General features: G+C 35.8%; 2 protein-coding genes across 5 annotated transcripts; both read right to left on the bottom strand.

Annotated features, from left to right (window-relative positions):
• Positions 1–22: 22 nt before the first annotated feature.
• Positions 23–3651, bottom strand: LOC104718664 (uncharacterized). Its single transcript, XM_087469097.1, has 6 exons — positions 3038–3651; positions 2460–2936; positions 1663–1974; positions 1202–1551; positions 647–1102; positions 23–521 (listed from the first exon to the last, which is right to left on the bottom strand). The coding sequence occupies exons 3-6, from the start codon at positions 1888–1890 to the stop codon at positions 380–382; spliced, it is 1176 nt and encodes a 391-aa protein (XP_087325223.1). The 5' UTR covers positions 1891–1974; positions 2460–2936; positions 3038–3651; the 3' UTR covers positions 23–379.
• A 10964-nt stretch (positions 3652–14615) lies between these two features.
• Positions 14616–19127, bottom strand: LOC104718659 (uncharacterized). Of its 4 annotated transcripts, none has more exons than XR_015569093.1 (14): positions 18596–19123; positions 18413–18480; positions 17661–18317; positions 17498–17558; positions 17343–17405; positions 17189–17252; positions 16925–17102; positions 16741–16830; positions 16469–16496; positions 15921–16394; positions 15784–15845; positions 15528–15624; positions 15338–15425; positions 14616–15092 (listed from the first exon to the last, which is right to left on the bottom strand). XR_015569093.1 is itself a non-coding variant. In XM_010436440.3 (14 exons), exons 1-14 carry the CDS (start codon positions 19014–19016, stop codon positions 14784–14786), a joined length of 2649 nt encoding a protein of 882 aa, XP_010434742.2. In that variant the 5' UTR covers positions 19017–19127; the 3' UTR covers positions 14616–14783. The 4 variants fall into 4 exon arrangements, 2 of the variants coding, with proteins under 2 accessions (XP_010434742.2, XP_010434741.2); XR_015569094.1 differs by having other exon boundaries at positions 17685–18317; XM_010436440.3 differs by having other exon boundaries at positions 15515–15624; positions 17685–18317; positions 18596–19127.
• Between the last annotated feature and the right edge of the window lie 653 nt (positions 19128–19780).

The raw sequence follows: 19780 nt of genomic DNA, 5'->3' as shown, positions 1-19780 counted from the left end.
ACAAATGTTAACTAACATATTCTTTTGCCGTATTTTGTTTATTAACTTATCTTTGATGTCGACTAATTTAAAGATAAATTTACAAAATTAAAAATATCAACATTTCTTCCATATCTTTTAGTCATCAACACACGATAGTTTTGCTAGGAAGCACAATTAAACTATCCAGTTTCTCCCACGAAGGTCTTTAACAGACCTAGATCATCAAGCATCAAGAACGATATATAAGAACTTTCTTGTGCTTTAAGCCATTGCTCCACTCCACCACACTAATTGCTCTATCTTTATATCCATTTTGTTCAAGAATTTCTTACATAAACTGTTCTTCCCAGTGTTCATGACATAGTCATCTCGAATTGCCCTGAAGGTCCAGCAATTCCTACCATCTTCTCTTCCTGATATTGAACTCGTTACCTATATGAGCTTCAAGTCCGACTGATTCGTCAAAAAAAATCCATTGTGTAATAATGTTATTTGAAACATCTTCGGATATCTTTGCAATCATGGTTGCTTCGTCAGGCCTAATAACAATAGTTGAACGCGTCATTAGAGAGGCACCCTAAAAGCACAGCGGAAGTTTATGCAAAGATATACTAATTAAAATTAAAATACACACACCAATAATGGAACAGAGAAAACAATATACCAGTTTCGATAATCCTCTCCAGCCAAACTAGCTACATCCCTGAGAGCTTGTATCCATCTTTGTTTGTCCTCTGGTCTGCGCTCGCATGTCAATTTGAAGGCCTCGCCAAATTCACCGGTCTGTTTTCTAACTTCCGAAGGATCAACGTCGTAGAAAATCGGAATGACTGATCTTCTCCCTAACAATGTCTTACAAGACTGATCATGGATCTCCACCAATTCATTTAAGCACCAGGTGGAAGAAGCGTAGTTCTTAGAGAAGATGACGATTGAGATCCTCGATTCTCTAATCGCCGATAAAAGCGAAGTGCCGATTGAGCGACTTCTCACGATCCCGTGGTCCATGAATGTACTGATTGATTTGTGGTGGAGCTCCTTCTTAAAATGGCTTGAGAAAACATCGTCCCCACTGAAGCTTGAGAAAACATCGTATCTGCTGCGAGAAGAAGAAGACGCCCTGGGAGACGGTAGAGAGAAGTAATGAAGATTCATAAGAGAAAGCACTCTGATGTCAATCAGTAAAAACATAGAGAGAGAGAGAGAGAGAGAGACTTACTGCTCAAGATAACTGAGGGTTAATATTAATTCCGACCAAAAGAAACCGGTTGAATTGTACAACGAAATCTGAGGGAAATTTCTCAACCGGATACATCCTCTGAGATTGAGGTACTCTAGAGACTTCCAGCATTTCAAGTTGACATGAGTTGGAACACTCTCTAGCTTTGTGCAATTCCCCATATTTAACCTCCTAAGTTTAATGACATACTGAATCGAGGAATGAAGTGTCAACAAGGACTTGCATCCAAAAAGATATAATTTCTCAAGGTTTATGGCTAAAGATAGATCTGGAATTTCTTTCAAATATCTGGAATTACGCATATTTATCTTCTTGAGGCTTCCAAGTGCCTGAAAACAAACAGACAGATTCATTAGGGCTTTCTAACAAAAAAGTATGAAAACATTAACAACTAAGCAAACACCATTTGAAACTTTGAAATAAAATTTGGAATTTAGTACCTGAGTTCCTTCCCACAGCTTCTCAAGCTTACTATCCTCCATTTCTAGTTCAACGAGAAACTCGGCCTTAAAATTAGATGGAAAACTCTTTAGTGGAAAGTTATTCCAGATTAGCAATCTGAGTTTACGGGGCAAATAAACGAGTCCCTGAGGTAGATACAATCTGCTGGCTTCGTTCTTTCGCCCCCAGCCATAATCGCAAACTATTAGAAACTGGAGATTACACATGCCTTCGAACGACTTTTCCTGTATCAAAAATGGCTCACTGATATCTGATGTGTTGAAATATATTCCTACCAGAGTTTCCGTGCCCTGTAAAAAATCCCAAGAAAACCATTATTAAGCATGTGGAAGTGGAGACAATGCGTCCAAGTTGATCAATGTCGACCAAATGACATATTAATTACTACTGGTATAAAAGTAACGACACATTATGAGAATACGCAAAATAACTTAAAGTATTATGGGTAAATATATCGTCAGCATCCACCAGAAATCGACGTTTTCCAGGATTATTAATGGACTCTGCGTGAACGATTTTTCTGCCCAACTTCTGTAGCAAACTGTGCATCTCTATAGTTTCATATCGTGATGTTATATGAATGAATCTGTGCATCTCTATAGTTTCATATCGTGATGTTATGCGAATGAAGGACTTCTCAGCCAACACTTTACGCCTATCGCTAAGCCTATCTTCGAGAAAGTCTTTGATGTAACTAACTTGGGCACAATTGAATAAACATGCAAATGCGATGTAAACAAATAACTCTTGGCAATTTTGATCTAACTTATCGTACCTAGCTCTTAATATTTTCTCAATATCTTCGTGCAAACCATTTTGGAGCTCAGACAGCATCTCCCCCCACTCTTTTTTTCCCCTTCCTCTTAAAGACGAACCCAACATACTCAGACCCAAAGGAAGATAACCTGCGAGCTCGGCCACTTTAACTGTGACTTCCATAAAACCACGGGGTGGGGAGTCTTGCTCAAAAGCAGAACGGCATAACATCTTAAGAGCAAGAGCTTTAGATGGGAACTCCACTTCATATATAAGATCAATCTTATGAGCCTCGAGAAGTTGCCTATCTTGGGTGATCACAATAATTCTGCTTCCTGATCCAAACCATTCAGTTTTTCCCACCAAGGTCTCAAGTAACTTTAGATTATCCACATCATCAAGAATGACAAGAACTTTATTTTCTTTTATTCTCCTTTGAGTTGTGGAAGGAGAATTCTGAAGCTTGTTCGAGGAAGACGTGGAGAAGATTCACGCACTGCACAAATTGTGAGGTTATACAGATAACCGAAGAAGAGACGTCACAGAGGCGTGATGGTGATCAAAGAGTGACACCAACCAATAAAGGAGGATGCTTACCTCAAAGAAAAAATGGAGCACTTTATGGTGATCAAATTGAACACCAAGCACTAAAGGAGGATGCTTACCTCATAGAAAAAACGGAGCATAAATCGGTTGATAAGATAACCGATGAAGACGTGAAAACGTTTCACGCACGAGACGTGAATCTGATGGTGTTCAAAGGAAGACACCAAGCAAGAAAGGAACTGTTTACCCAAGAGATAAAAGGGAGAAGTAGGCAGTTGCAGGGAATATCCAAGTGATGACAAGCCAAGGAGAGAAGATCATCAAAGAGGTGTTTCAATCGCTGTTCCATAAATGATCCTCAAGGAAGAAGAATATTGACTATGAAGTTGAAAGCTGGGATAAACGAAGAAAAAGTGAGTGGAAGAAGGTTGCCAGAACATTTGGAGTAGAAGTGACAGAAGATCACGGAGTACACGTGATGAAATTCATGGAGACTCCAAGACTGTTGACAGACAATTAGAGTTAGACCGAAACTAAATTAAGGGGGAGTGTTAGTGATAATTGAGTTCGGTCGTATGCTACATGTTTAATATATACTTAGATATGTGTATGTGTATTAATGGGTGTATGTTAATAGGTATATGTTAGATAGTTGCGTTGTTTTTGTTATTAAACGAACGGGTACGACCGTAGCACTCTATATAATTGTGTGTAATGTCATACGGCAAAATTGTCTAGAATAATAGGTTTCCACTTTTTCATTCTCTGTTTTTTCTCTACCATGCTCTGTATTTAAATCAATGGCTTCTGGTATAATACAAGAGCAAAACTTCAACATGGTATCAGAGCTTGGTCGACGACTGAAGTGGATCATTCAGAAGAAGAAGAAGAAGCCGCCACAGGAGCCGATAAAGAAAAGAAAGACTCAGTGGAAAACAAAGCTGAAGTAAATCAAAAATACATAGTGAGAGAGAGAGAAAGAGAAACTTTGGATTCCTTTCTTCCGAAGACGTTGACGAATGACTTTTCTTTTTTTGGTCGTCAACGAAAACTTTTCTTTAGAGGCATATAGACCGAAATATCTGGTCGTCAGTTGTAAAGAAAAAGAAAAAGATCGAATGGGGTAAGTTCTGTGAAGTAAAAAATGATGGCCCTAACGAGTATACTAGATTTCGTAATGTGAATTCAGTATTTAGTTTAGTTTTTGGTTTGGTTTCAAAATTTAGTGTAGTTTATTAAAGTTCGAATATATTTGACATAATAATAATCTTATCAGTACAATTTTAAACAACCATAATCGACAATTGAACGGAGGGTGGATCATTCGTAGTCATCGAGGAGTCCCTATTGTTTGGGGTGCAACAAACTTAAATCATTCTGAATCAGCTTAGAAGGCGGAAGCAAATGAGCTACTATCGATACTACACTATACTTGGATCCGAGATTACACATCAATAGTTTTTTAAATAGATTGTGAACTTCTTATTAAACTTGTCAACGGTTTTATGACAAATGCTTCACTCACAACTCGTGGTGGGTAAAAAACCCGTCCCGGCCCAAAGCCGAAAAAGCTCGCTCACAAAAAGCTCCAATTTAAAAAATTCGAACGGGTTTTAAGTCTTGTGGGTAAACCCGAACGGAATTTTAGTTTTGTGGGTAAATCCATAGATACCCAAAATTTTTTTTGTCTTATGTGATTTATTTTACATTTTAAATTGTGTATTTTTGTGTCTTTAGATTTTTGGTACCAAAAACAAATGTGATTTTTATTTATTTTGTGTATTTTATTATATCTGTGAAAATTTTCAAAAATTTATAATCTTATATCATATAGATAAAGTATACCAAATATATTTAAGAATTGTGTTATCATAGATAAAACCAAATTTATTATGTACGTGTTAACATAGATAAAACCAATAGCATAGTCAAGAATAGACAAAAGCATATAGAAGTATCAAAACCAAAAACAAAGTCATAAAAACAACAACAAAACAATGGTATTTCTGTCATAACGTCTATTCTTAAGTAACAATCTCAATTTTTTTTTACCTTGGTCTCATACTCCTGAGCTACTAGCCATGAATGTAATACCTTCAACTCCATCATCAAAGTTGTCTTCAATGTCACCTCTAATTAGAAAATATAAATCAACAAAGCAAGGAAAGTTAATTATAAAAAAAAATTATGGATTCATACCTTCTAACTCAGCATAACCACGTAATCAGTTTTTAGTACATAACAATGCTTGAACATTTTTTGGAAGGAGACGGTTCCTGTAAGGATTCAATACCCGACCTCCAATGCTAAATGATGACTCTGCTGCTACTGTGGTGATTGGAATATTGAGCACATCAAAATCTAGAGAAGCCAAATTTTCAGATCTAACAAACTTTTCTTCTATTATAGAATGCTTCATTAAGTTTCCAATGATACAAGATTGTTCCTTAAATACAATCTAAGATAACCAAGGTCTAACCATAAACAAGTAGAAGGATTAAACCAAGTGATTAAACCGATATATATATAATCTGATACTCCCCCTCAAGATGGCGAGTACAAGTGATGTAATCCCATCTTGGACAATAGATAAAGGAATTGCTTCTCAGTTAGCGGCTTTGTGAGCAGGTCTGCGAGTTGATGTTGTGTGCCAATGTGGATAACCTTCATGAAGCCAAAAGCGACACGTTCACGAACCACATGACAGTCATGATCGATGTGCTTCGTGCGTTCATGGAAAACAGAGTTCTTGGCGATATGTAAAGCAGCTTCATTATCACAATACATCACAATGGGATCAACAAGAGGAACTTGTAGATCTTCAAGAAGAGAGTTAATCCATAGCAATTCACAAGTAGTGTTGGCCATGCTGCGATACTCTGCTTTTGCAGAGCTACAACTAATAACGTCCTGCTTCTTTGACTTCCAAGATATCAAGGAATCACCTAGAAAAACGCAGAAACCAGAGATGGATCTGCTTGTCTCAGGACAATTCCCCAATCTGCGTTTGCAAAAGCACGAAGAGAGAGGATAGATTTGGCCGAGTAAAGTAAGCCTTGATCTGGATCATTCTTCAAATAAGCAAGAATGCGATGAACAACATCCAGATGAGGCTTCCTTGGTGTTTGAAGATATTGACTGAGTTTGTTGACAGCAAAACATATATCTGGTCTAGTAACTGTTAGGTAGACCAGTTTACCAATCAATCGTCTGTAATAGGAAGCATCAGATAAGACTTCTCCTACTTCATCACTTAATTTCAGATTCAGTTCCATAGGGGTTGGATGAGGTTTGCAACCAAAAAAACCAAATTCTTCAAGTAGCTCAAGTGTATATTTGCGCTGAGAATAGAGATACCTTCTTCAGCTCTCGCTATCTCCAATCCAAAAAAAATATCGCATTTGGCTTAATTCCTTGAGCTTGAATTCTCGAGCAAGAAATGATTTGACATCCAAGACTGCATAATCCTTGTTGCTCACTAATGAAATTTCATCCACATAAACCAACAATGCTAGAAAGGCTCCTGAATCTGATTTCACAAAGAACGCAGGATCAAAGAGTGACTGAATGAAACCATGATCGAGAAGAACACTCGAAAACTTGTGAAACCATTGTCTGGAAGCCTGCTTGAGACCGTATAAAGACTTGATAAGCCTGCAAACAGGTTTCGCAGGTAAGAACTCCCCCTGTCTTGGAACATATCCCTCTGGTAATGTCATATAAATATCTTCCTCCAAATCTCCATGTAGGAAGGCATTTGTAACATCCATCTTATTGATGAACCAATTGTGGATAGCAGTCAAAGCCAATATTAAACAAACTATTGTAAGTTTAGCCACAGGGCTGAAAGTATCAAGATAATCGACTCTTTCTTGTTGTGTGTAGTCTTTAGCTACTAAACGAGCTTTATAGCGTTCAATAGAGCCATCTGACTTGTACTTGATTTTATACACCCATTTACAACCAATGGCGTGTTTGCCATCAAGTAGAGAATAAATTTCCCAAGTCGATGTGCTCACAAGAGCATCCAATTCCATGTTCATCGCATCAAGCCAATGTTGCAACAACACTGCCTCTTTAAAAGAGGTTGGTTCTTTTGCAGCAGTAATGGCAAAGCAGAACAGACGATACTCATGAGAGAGTTTATCGTAGGAAAAATAAGCAGAGAGTGGATGTGCAGTACCATGAAAAGAAGAAGAAGCAGGAAGGAAGGCTTTGTTGTAACATTAGAGCAATGGTACTGTGAAAGATAACAATGATCACGTGTCTCTCTGTGTGGCCTGAGTGTGTTAGCCATATCATCCCGAGTTTGATCATTTCTAGTGTTTAAAGTGTTTTCTGAGGTAGAGGGTTGTGATGGTGTGTGCACTATAACAATTTGTGACTTAGTGACAGGTCTAACTTCAGGCAAAGAAACAATGAAATCATCATATATATAAGAACTATTGTTATTTTGTATTTCAGTATTAGAGTTCACTAAATCATCAAAGAAAGTAATGCTTGGTGGAATTGAATTATCAATGAACGGAAAACATTTCTCATGAAACACAACATTACGAGTGATAGACAAAGTATTTGATTCAAGATCCAAAACCTTGTAACCTCTAAAAATAGGTTCATAACCAAGAAATGCACATGCTCTAGCTCTTTTTGTAAACTTATGCCTACCATGTGAATGTGTAGATGCATAACAAAGGCAGCCAAAAACTCTTAAGAAAGTGTAATCAGGAAGTTTTGAGTTTAAAATCTCAAAAGGAGTTTTATCTTTTAAAACTGGTGTTGGAGTGCGATTAATCAAGAATGCAGCAGTAGAAACACACTCTGGCGAGTAAGCTAGAGGAACATTTGATTGAAAGTATAACGATCTTGCTACATTTAAAAGATCTTGGTGTTTTCTTTCCACAACAGAGTCATGTTGAGGGGTGTATGCACACAAATGATAATGAAAAATGCCATATTTTGCAAGTAATTCTTTAAATTGGAGTTCTGGTGCATTATCAGATCTTATGCTTTTTCTTTGAAACCATATTGGTGTTGAAAAAGATTTAGAAAATAAGGAAATACTCTTGAGACATCACTTTTCAAATGCAGGAAATAAATCTAGGTAAATCGAGTGCAATCATCAACAATGGTAAGGAAATAACGAAAACCCTTAATAGATGTAATATGAAAAGGACCCCAAACATCTATATGAATTAAATAAAAAGGTTCCTTAGAAATTTTATTATTATTTGAAGGAAAAGACAAATGTTTTTGTTTTGACAAATGACAAACTTTACAATGAAAATCTGAAAGTTTCTGAGGAAGATTTAAATTTGAAGACATAAACTGAACCCTTGAAATAGAAGGGTGACCAAGACGCTGATGCCAAAGCTCAAGAGAAACAGCAACAAATGCAACATGATGAGATGTTTCAGGGGGGTGTTGATGAAGTAAGAGATAAAGATCACTAGACTGATCCCCTTTACCAATCATCCACTCTTGAATATGATCATGAATGAAACAAGAATCATGATAAAAATGGGAGCTGGAGCTACTAGTCTTGGTAGCCTCTGTATGTATCGATTGTGTGTATCGATCGTGTGGTTTCTTAGCCTTTGTTCTCGTAAGTGTAGATGGTTAGAGGAGCTGGAGCTACTAGTCTTGGTAGTAAAGACGCTCATGGTCGTGGTCGTGGCCAGGGGATTACCCAGGCCAGTGATAGTGTAGCCCTAAGTATCACATGTGAGAAGGTTGCTGAGTGACCAGTTCATTAGGGGGACTTGGAGACTTGGCTGGTGGTGGTATTGACAAGGCTGGTGAACTCGGTATCAATGTTGGTGTTACCTCAGGTGCGGACTTGCTAACATCACTGTTGGAGCGGTTGACAGAAGTTGTGCCATTGCAAGCTCTAGTGGATGTTTCGTATGGCTGGTATGGAGCCAAGAGCTTTGGCCAACTGAGGAGCTCCCATCCTATAGCAGGATGATGGTGTAGTTGCAGCGAATTGGTAGCACATTCGAGCTGTAGTCGGTGCAGTGTTCCTATGCGGATAGCTCCAAACTATTACAACCGAAGCAAGCATCCTAGACCACTCGAGCATGCACCAAAGAACCAGCTACCCTAGGATAAGCCTTACGTGGTGTTTACAGATGCATCGACCAGTCAAGCCACCAGCTAACCCTTCTTCAAATAAGTTCAAAAACAAGGAGCATAAACGCTTCAGAGTAAACCCGGGGAGCAACAGCGTCATAAAACCTTCCAAGGCAAGGCAAGGTTTGGGGGCAGCCACCAAACACCTCGGTGTAGGACAAGAACTTGTATTGCAACATTCATCGGATAACGTTCTCTAGAATCATATGGCTGACAGTGGGCCTAAGGAAACCTAGCGAGCTTTAACTTGAGAAATAATTAATGAACCAGCAGATATTGGAAAAACAACAATTATTTTTAACCAAGAAGAATTCTTCTTGGCCTACCTTAAGGAAAAAGAGGAAGCTCAAGCTCATTTTATCATTCATACTTGGCAATTCGTAAAAGTTTGTTACGATTCTTCTAAGTTTTTTAATGGGATTTCACGCTTGATTCATTCTTAATGAAAAATTATTGGGTCTTATTCACCTCTCTTAATTAGTCAATCAAAATAAAAGAACATATCATGTCATATTATATTTAAAAAATAAATCAAAGTTAAAATCAGAAAAACAAAACAAATTAAGGAAACATGTTGATTTTTTATTAAGGAAATTATAAGTATTAAAAAATTATATGTCGGTTTGGATTTATAAAATAGATATTAGAGCTTATATCTTCCAATTAAACAAAATTATATGTCGGTTTGGATTTATAAAGGAGAATTAGGATATATGTTTAAACAAAATTATATGTCGATTTGGGTTTATAATTAAAATGGTTAGGGTTTAGGTGTATAATTTAGGGAAGTTGTTAGAAATACTTTTTTTGGTAGACCTCTTTTCAAAAATACTCTCGTTTTGGCAATTTTCAGTTTTGCCCTCCTTTATTTTTAATGACCATTTTACTCCTACTTGAAAAATATTTTAGTCAACCAAATTGAAAATACAAAATTTTTGAAAAATATTTTAGACAACCAAATGAAAAATATTTTTAGCAACCTTAGAAAAAAATCTTATTAAAAACCTTATTAAACCTTCTAAAAGTCTTAGAAAAACTTTGTAAATGACTTATAAAAACATTATAAAAAAGCCTTATAATTACCTTATTAAAATCTTATAAAAAAACTTATAAATATCTTGTAAAGATGGGTTTTATAAGGTATAAATTTCATAATTTTTGGCGAGAAAATCCAATTTTATAATTTTGGTGGGATTTTTTTTATTTTCGACGGGAAATTATTTGAGTTTGGCTGGAAAATGTTTCGATTTTGGTGACTGTACATTGTTGCTGTCACTTAAAGAAAGTGTAATTTGATCATTTTGAACGTAGGGATTGGTAGTTTTGAAGATGATCAACATGGAGGAGTATTTTTGAAAAGTAGGATGGAAAAGAGGATTAATGTTAAGATTATATGAAATTATATGTCGGTTTGAGTTTATAAAAGAGGATTAAAGTTAAGATTTTACAATTAAACGAAATTATATTTTGGTTTGGTTCTATAAAAGTGTGGTTAGGGTTTAGATTTTACAATTAGACGAAATTATATGTTAGTTAGAGTTTATAAAAGAGGATTAAGGTTAAGATTTTACAATTAAACTAGGTTTTACCCCGTGGTACACCAAGAGTCTATTATTTTGTATATATGATACTGTAATGGTTTAGTGGTGCTTGTAGTCGATGGTGAATTGCATCTATATATATACTGTTAACGGTTGTAGATAGGTTTTGTATAAACTCTTGATTCGCTAGTTGAGAATATACATTTTATGATTTGGTTAGTTATAATTTAGGAATGAATGATATGACATATTCTTATTTTGATTCTCAATTGATATTATTGGATTAATAGTGTACATTTAAAGCTAATAAGAACTTAGCAAGTATGTAATCGTTTATTAAACGCAAATTAGATATTTCCTAAGATGTATTCATCTTGAATTAGTTGTTATATTATATGGATGCGATTACAGAATTTGTGTTATCAATTCTTTTTGTCAAACTCAGCCCTAAAAATTCGGCATGTAAATTAGATCTTTCCTAAGATACAATGGGCATTAATTGACATTAATTGGATGTAAATAAGTACGCTATGGATTAAAAACCGACCTAAAATATTTGATAATCTTAAGGAGGATCCGCATAATTGAATCGGTTATAATTTTAGTTAAAAATCTGACCCGAAGATGGCAAAAAGCCAAAAAGTGATGACACCCTATTGTACTTTAAAAATGTATTTCGAGCTCTAAATGTGGATATACTTGTTTGGTTATAAATATCCTAAGAAAAATTTTAAAATTTATATCCGTTTATAAAAATTCAAATCACATCATATGCTGAAAAAAATCTAAAATTTATTCACTTTATGTATTAAATAGTAATTAAAATAATTAAATATAAGATTAAATAAAAGTGCAAGGAGAATTATATTTTAGTCTAACATTGATTTAAATTAGGTAGATAGTTTTTAGGAAATTAATATTATCAAATAAGAAAATGATTGTGTTTGGTTGTAAGGATTGTAAAGAATTTAGTTGAGACTTGTTTGGATACAAAGATAAGAGAGAATGACACAAAAATGTACTTCAAAAATGTTAAGATAGATGAAATTATATTTTGGTTTAGTTTTCTAAAAGTGTGGTTAGAGTTTAGATTTTACAATTAGATGAAATTATATGTCGGTTAGAGTTTATAAAAGAATGGTTAAAGTTTAGATTTTATAACTAAAAACTATAAACAATGTTAAGGTTAATTATTATAAAATCAAACGTAAGATTATTTATCTTATTAAATTATGTTGATTTATTTTAATTATCTTATTTAGATAAAATTAATTATTTTAGCTAGCTTGGATTAATTACATGGTAAATTTTGATTGGGTATTTAAAATTAATGGAGTGAATAAGAGAGATTCACGTTTAAGGGTGTGAAGTGAACCCAAGAATTGTTCATTTACTAATTGTTTCCAAAATTCTTTAAAAACCCATCTATGATTCCCATAAGTTTTGTTTGTGATTAAGAATGAAAATCGGTTTTTTTTTAAAATAATTTTGTTTCTAATTCTTAATTTTCCGGGTGAGAATGTGAGATCGGTGTGAATCCCACTAGTAATGTTGGGTTAGAAAATTATGTACTTGATTCATAGAAAATGAATGTATCTATGGAGAATTGGATATGTAATATATTTATCTTTGAATTTATATATAGAAAAAGTGACTTCGTAATGAAGGGAAGATTTATAGGTAACTGACCGTTAACATCAAATTTTGTAATATAATTCAAATAGCAAACGGGCCAATTAGGATGCATGATTCAAAAAAAACCTTTAGTGTAGAGTTATGTGGAGAGTAATATTGATAATCGATTAAATACGAGATATGTTACTAGGATTAGGGTCATTAATTAGCTAGTGACGGTAGGCAAAGTATCTTACTAGTAAAATCTTAATAGGATAATTTGTAAACATTTTTTGGGCAAAAATTAATGACTTAACCTAAATCATTTTAGAATTTTAAGGATAGGATTCGATTATAGCATGTCATTCAAAATTATTAGCATCCAAAGCAAAAATAACATTGACAGACTGGTTTCTGATATATATATTCAAATAATTCTATCATAGAATTGCTAAAGGAAAAGCATGGAACGATAAAGAAGTAGTGAAGCTACCCGTGATTCTTCTTCAAAAACCTCCCATCAAATTCAGTGAGACGTGCATCTATGTTCTTAAGGGCCTTCTGCATGATATCTTCACGTGTAACATTAGTGTTACCTTCCAAAACCATGCTAGGAAGATTGAACATGGATGATCTGTGAGAGTTTTGAGCGAGTACCCCCAGTGGTGGATCTATGAATTATTTTTACTAGGGTCAAAACATAACTAATTTTAAAAAAAAAAACATAAATATAAAAACATTTTACAAAACCCAATTTATGAATTTTCATATCTTGAAATCTCTTCGTCACAATTTCATTTGAAATAGATAAAAATACATTTTTTCAATGAAACAAATTAAACAATGATTCAAAAATTGATCTTCAATCCACTTGCTAATAAGCTATCAAAAACAATGGCCTTCTTAGAAGTACTGGAATTTGCCTTAGAACAACAAAAAAGATTGAAATCTACATAAATAATAATTAACAGTTCATGTTGTTTGTAAAAACCATGTATTTCATAGCAATGGCAAATATTAGATACTAATTCAGGAATTCTGATTAGGAAAATTAGTATTTTTTAATAAATTTTATTCAGTTTTCAACATAGATATATAAGAAATATGTAATTATATATATGAAATATATTTTTAGAACAATATCAAAGAAACAAAAATTCGATCTGAAAATTTGACTTGAATAGTTGGATTAAGATGACGACGACGATGAGGAAGAGAAGTTGAAGGCAAAAGAAGAATAAATCTTCTCACGTAATCTTTGTGTTATTAGGTTAAGAGTTTTGTGTTATTTAGTTAGAATTGTTTAAGTGTTTTGTTAAGGAGAATATTAATGGGCCACTAAAGATAAAGGTCACCAAATATGTATTTTTTTTTGGTTTTTTATGTGGATTGAATAAGGTTCCGCCCTTGAGTACCACCATTTGGCTTGGAGTGAAGTGGAGTGAAACCGATTTCTTCAAGAACGGTTTTGTTTGTTTTGTATATATTATGGAATAAAATAATCTAAAAATATTAAAATTTCAAAATTAAATTTCAATTTATAATTATATATTATGGAATGCTTTGAAATTAGTAAAATAATTTGAAAGTTTAGGTTACAAATAAAAGTAAAATTATCTTTGAAATAATAATAAATATATACAAAAAAGAAACAAAAACACAACCACAAAAAAAAAAAATTTATATATGAAATCTTTTAGGTTTTGTATACCGTTGGATATTGAATATTAGATTACTGAATTAAAGAATTTTAGGTTCGGCTTAAAACAAAAGGTTTGTGTCAACTAAACATGATTTGTTTTGTTTAGTTGTCGAATAAGAGACAAATCTATATAAGTAAGTTCAATGAACAGACACACCTCGGACGTGCCTCGTGATATTAGGCATTACATCAACAAGTGAACTATTTATTTTGTTCACGATTATGGCTTTAAGCCGAACATTTCCTGGTCCCAAACACCACAATTTTAACATACGAGAGCAGCATAAATTAGAACAACTTGAAAACACTAACATACAAAACTTATGGGAATCATAGATGGGTTTTTAACGTCTTGCGAACATCTTCCCCACTGAAGCTTGGGAAAACGTCGTATCTCCGGCTGCCAGAAGAAGAAGAAGCAGCCATGGGAGACCAAAGAGGGAAGAGTCGAAAGTTTTTATTTTAAGAGAAGTAAATCAGCAATACAGAGTGATTAGTGAGTGAGAGAGAGCGAGATAAGAGGAGAAACTTAGCCTTCCTGTACAAGTCCCTTTTAGTGAGAGAGATAAAGATGAGCAATACATTGGTCTTGTTTCCCTATACTGTATACATGCATATAAAATTATGAGAAACGAGTATATTTGATTGTGAGGATTTTAATTCAAATAATAATACTTTAAAAACACTAACATACAAAAACTATCTACTTTGCTAAAATAACTCTTTCAGTTTTCTAGAGTTGTGTGGTGTAGTCTGTGGAGTTAACTGTGGAGTGAGGATTTTCATATAACGTTTTTGTTATTTACTTCTACAATTGTAATGTTAATGTAGAGTTTGGCCTACTGGCTACTGCGTCAGCAACCACTGAAGGCTGCAATTGCATTTGCTGCTGTTTTAGGAGCCTTTGGTTTCTAAGGCTTTCATGTACTGGTTGGAAGAATTCATGCTTGAGAGCATCCTCTGCGCTGATTCGTCGCCTCGGGTTAACTGTCAAACATCTATCAACGAGGTCAAGGAGCGACTGTGGAATTGCTTCTAGAAACTCTCTGCGTTTTGTGTTGAGTTCGCACCATTTTCTCAAATCCATCCCTTTCAAGTACCTTGACTCGTACAATTCCTGAAACAACAACACAAAACTCTACCTAAATTCATCTATCTAGTTTGTAATTTACATTTTTTAAGATATATCATGCTCTGGGGGTGCAGTAGAAGCAACACAGAACGCTAACAATGAAAACCCTTTTTTGTGATATGTGAATCCAAATGCTGGCGGTAAAGTAGAACAGAGCATGTAAATTTTGTCACATTAATGCAGCAATCAATGAATGGAGAGTTTAGAAGGGTGGCAAGATGAACTGTTACCTCAGGGAAAGAGGATTCACGGTTGTGCAGCTTGGCTACTTCCCATAATTCTTCACTGCCTCGTAGTTGTGCAATGTCCTTTACATTCCTGGGAATCACAAGGTTGTTGTAAGACGGCAAGAAAGAAAAAAGAGGGGAATCGAGGTGATGGTGTATCCAGTCAAGTCAGATCTTAACTGTTCAGGGTCACCTGTGAAAGGTGTCCTTCCCATTATGAGGTATAAGAAAGTAACTCCCGCAGACCACACGTCTATCTTAGGTCCTTGGTGCAAAGATCTAAAGCAAACCTGCACAAACCAAATCAGCGAAGGACAGCCCCAGAGAATTAGCTTTCCCATCCTAGATGTGCTAATGAGTAGCTCAGGCCTACAACTTTAGTCTCAAGGAACACAAGATTTCCATGTGGATTTAACTAGTAATAAGGGAAGTGAGCGATAGTTACGTACCTCTGGAGCTCGGAAGCCTTTGGTTCCTGAGCAAGGGCCGTCTTTCTTCTGAATTACGGCCCCTAGTAAGGACAGAAAATATAAATATACATACGGTTTAAATTAAACTCTGAGTCAATGATTACACCAGAACTCACCTGCTTCATGCCGACCGTTAGAGCGCAATGGCATTGGGGTCAGATAAAGAAGTTCCTTCTCAGCTTTCCTAGGAAGAGCAGCTACCCGTTTTCTCATAGACGTAGGAGCTTTGGATGATACTTCATGGTTTGGAATTGGAACCGACATTGTCTCCTGCAGAAAATCTAAAAGCGCTTTTCTTCCATGACATGGCAAAGGCTCTCTCCTCTTTTCACCTGAAGGGTTGTTCCTTGTGCTGGTCACATCTTTAGCTGAAGTTAAGCCAGACCCTTCTGCCCCTTGGCTATTGAGTATCTCCCATCTGCCTATGTTATTCCGAGCTCTTATCTTTCCCGCCGCTTTCTTGAGACTATTGGGCGCTAAAGTTTTCTGAGAAGATTTGTTGGTCCCTCGGTTTGTCGCATCAAGTGATTTAACCAATGTATGATGTTTCTTGCTGGCAGTTGGAAGACCTGAAGCTTCTTTTGATTTATCTAGAAAACATAAAGAGAGATAGCTTTAGTTTCCATATTTATAAAGAGAGATATGCATGAGGGGAGAAGTTTACCTGATATCCTGTACTTCTGGTGCAAATCCTAATTAAGCCATACAGGAAAAAGAAAAGAGATTAACATCGGTGGGTGGGGAAAGGAACGTAACAGTAAATATCAACATAAACGTTTGTGCTCCCTCAAGTTTTTCAGTGCCTCTGTTAGACACTGACCTTGGAATGAAGAAGCAGGTTTTTTCGTTACCTCAAATTCTATTGTAAGAAACACTAACCAAAAGCCGTTGCTAGTAAAATTTTGATAAGAGAAGGGGTGCTAAAAAAATGCTAACCATGGCAAGGTTAAAATCAATGAGGTAGCCTTTGTTGGTCTTCCTAGAGAAGAGGAAGTTTCCTGGCTTAACATCCCTATGAACAACACCCTTCAAGATTGCAGAAAAACAAAACAATAGAACTGGTTAGTTGCGTGATTGATATATGAATGCTAAAAATAATTCAGTCCAAAATCTGCATTACCTGCTTATGCAGACTCGACAAAGCTTTGAACATGCAGTAGCCGTACCACTGTAGCTGATACACGTCTATTTCTCTCTTCAATGAATCAGATCTGTCATGTTCAAGGTGCTCAAGGATGATGCAATCAGAATCTCCATTCTTGAGACAGCCTTCATGCTTTATTATACAGTTTTTCCCCCTAAATGAGACAACATTTTCAGCATATTCAGATCTTTATGTTGTAAAATGTGGAAGGTTCATGCCTAATCATACTTTGTTACTTACCCAAAACGCTCCAGCATTCTGATTTCATTATTTACATAGCGCTTCTGAGCGCCAGCATGAGGGCCTGCAAGGAAAACACATGAGGCAAGTCTTCCAACAAAAAACACTGATGCAGTGAAAAAAATCTAGCTAGATATCATTTCCTTTCCCGTACATTTAATGGCAAACTCTGTTCCATCAGTTTTCCTCTTCGCCTTATAAACAATACCGTAACCACCTACATTTGGATTTCACCAATGATTAGTCGATAGCCATTTAAGTTGTTTCAACAAACCGGGAATGTAGATGAAAGAGTATGGAAAGAAATACCTGAGCCTTCTTCCTCTACAATAGTGTAAGAATCAAAATCTGGAATTGTGTTATGTCTTGACTGATCCGAAACCACAAATATGAGAACTTTTAATATAGTGTGCATGAATGCTAAAAGTCAGTGCAAAAGTGTTAACGTAGAGTGAAATTGCAAGGGGCTCACTCTAGAGGAAACAGACATGTCTACCTTCTGATCTTTAGGTTGAACAGAGTTAACATTCTGCTTCAACTTCTGGATAGCTTTACTTTTTCTGGTGTGTTTTTTCTCAGGGGAAGAGCTGTGCGTTTTGCTGTTTCCCGGCGATTTGCATTGATCCTCAGTTTTCTGTACCAAAGATTTATCTTGATTAGCTTCTGTAGCAGAAGGCTTCAACGGCAGATCTCTGAGAGGGGTGCTACAGATTTCCACAGTGCGATCTTCAGTGTCCTCCACAATCTGCACACAGGTAGTTTGTATCTCCTCCTTAGGGAAGAGATCTTTCCTGTTTTTATCATCACCGTCTTGGAATGATACTTCGTTGTAAGCAATTTGAAAATCTTCAGTTTCAAGTTGCTCGCAATTTCCACCCTCCTGAGGATATGTCAAATCGTCCTTGCTTTGCTCCAAGGGACGCGTAGGATTGACATCCACTGAAGCATTGGCAACAATCTCGCTACCAAAAATTTCAGTCTGCGGACCAGGCTGAGCGTTAAGATCAAAAGCCATTATTTCTCGGTTATGTGCATTTAACTTCAACGAAGCTTGGGATTCTAAAGCTACAATAGTCCCAAGCATAGATCCACCAGCAACAGTTCTGCTATCAATTACAGAGTAATTCACCTAAAGAAAAGAAAACCAGAATAACTCATTCCCTAAATGTTTGAAACTAAACTAAACCGTGAGAAACTTCATATATATTAAGAGATTTTACTTACATCATCTTCATCCTTTCGCCTTCTTTTAAGCAATGGCATTAACTGTAGCTCTTCTTGTTCCTCATTTTCTGAAATATTTCCATAGACAAACCCAAAAATTGAGAATATAATCTCTATGTAAGGTATGACTACTAAATCCACAATAGCAGATACCAAAACGACTAAACTGAATAAACTCAGTACCTCTCATATGCCCAACAATATTTCGCTTTGGCCTCGGAGATCTCGGATCCATAAAACGCCTTAATTGTTCAAACAGAACATTTTCCGGAAGACCCAAAGTAAAGGCGAAACTAGCCGGAGCGGAGAGAAACTCACACGAGAGAGTCACAGTGAAGCCATCTCCAGCAAGGGAAATAGGAGAATTAGGGATCGAGCAGAGAAATTTGACGAGATTAGGAGAACCTTGGAAGTATGAACACTTTGAAGAAAGATCTATAACGGATTCTGGTTTGCCACTAGAGAGTAAGAGACTACAGAGCTCAGAGGCTTGCCGATAATACCGAAGCTCGTCGTTGCCGTCTGACTCGGAGAGACCTAGAGCTAGAAGCTCTCTTACGGCTGTTGAACTCTCGAGTTGACGCGGCTCCGAGTCTTCCGTCATTGCAAATGCTGTGAATCTGATGGTAGAGAGAGACAAAGAGAAGCTAGGGATTTGATAATTTAAGATTTGGGGGCGCAAATGGAGAAGGAGCGGGAGAATGGCACGTGCGGTACGTGTGATGCTTATTTCGAGTTTTTCGCACATAAATGTTCCCGCTCGTTTATATGGGCCTTATGCGTCTATAGGCCCATTTACAATGAGCTCACGGTTGTTTTTTTTTTTTTTTTTTTTAACCCTTTAACTACATTAATATTAACTGGAAATAGATACAACGTTTAGATCAGAAAAAATACATGGAGGTACAAAGTAATTAATTAGAAATTCTGAATTTCTGTTTCTTTGATCCATAGCTAGTTTATCTGCAAGAAAATTCGAGCGCCGAGAAGTCCACTTGAAGATAATACTATCAAATCTTGATGTCCACCCTTGTACTTTTTGTAGCCAATTGTAGATATCAAACCGTAGTTCACGCCTATTGATTGCATTGATTAACACTTGACAGTCCCCTTCAAAAATTATATTTTTGTATCCGCTTCTCCATGATTGTTGCATAGTATAGATTAGACTTTGGCATTCAGCTTCAATAGCAGTTTGAACTATAAATCCAGTGGTTTGTCCTGCTTCTCTAAAAAGACCTTGATCATCACGAATCAACCATGCCGATGTAGAGTGACTATTTTCATTGATGAAGCTTCCATCATAGTTGCATTTAACCCAACCAGTAGGCGGTTTTGTCCAGGTAGAGTTGTTCCCTCTATTGATAC

This window comes from Camelina sativa, chromosome 10 (genome assembly GCF_030686135.1).
Source record: "Camelina sativa cultivar CO46 ecotype springtype chromosome 10, ASM3068613v1".
NCBI lineage: Eukaryota > Viridiplantae > Streptophyta > Magnoliopsida > Brassicales > Brassicaceae > Camelina > Camelina sativa.
This window is presented reverse-complemented; position numbering and strand designations above follow the sequence as displayed.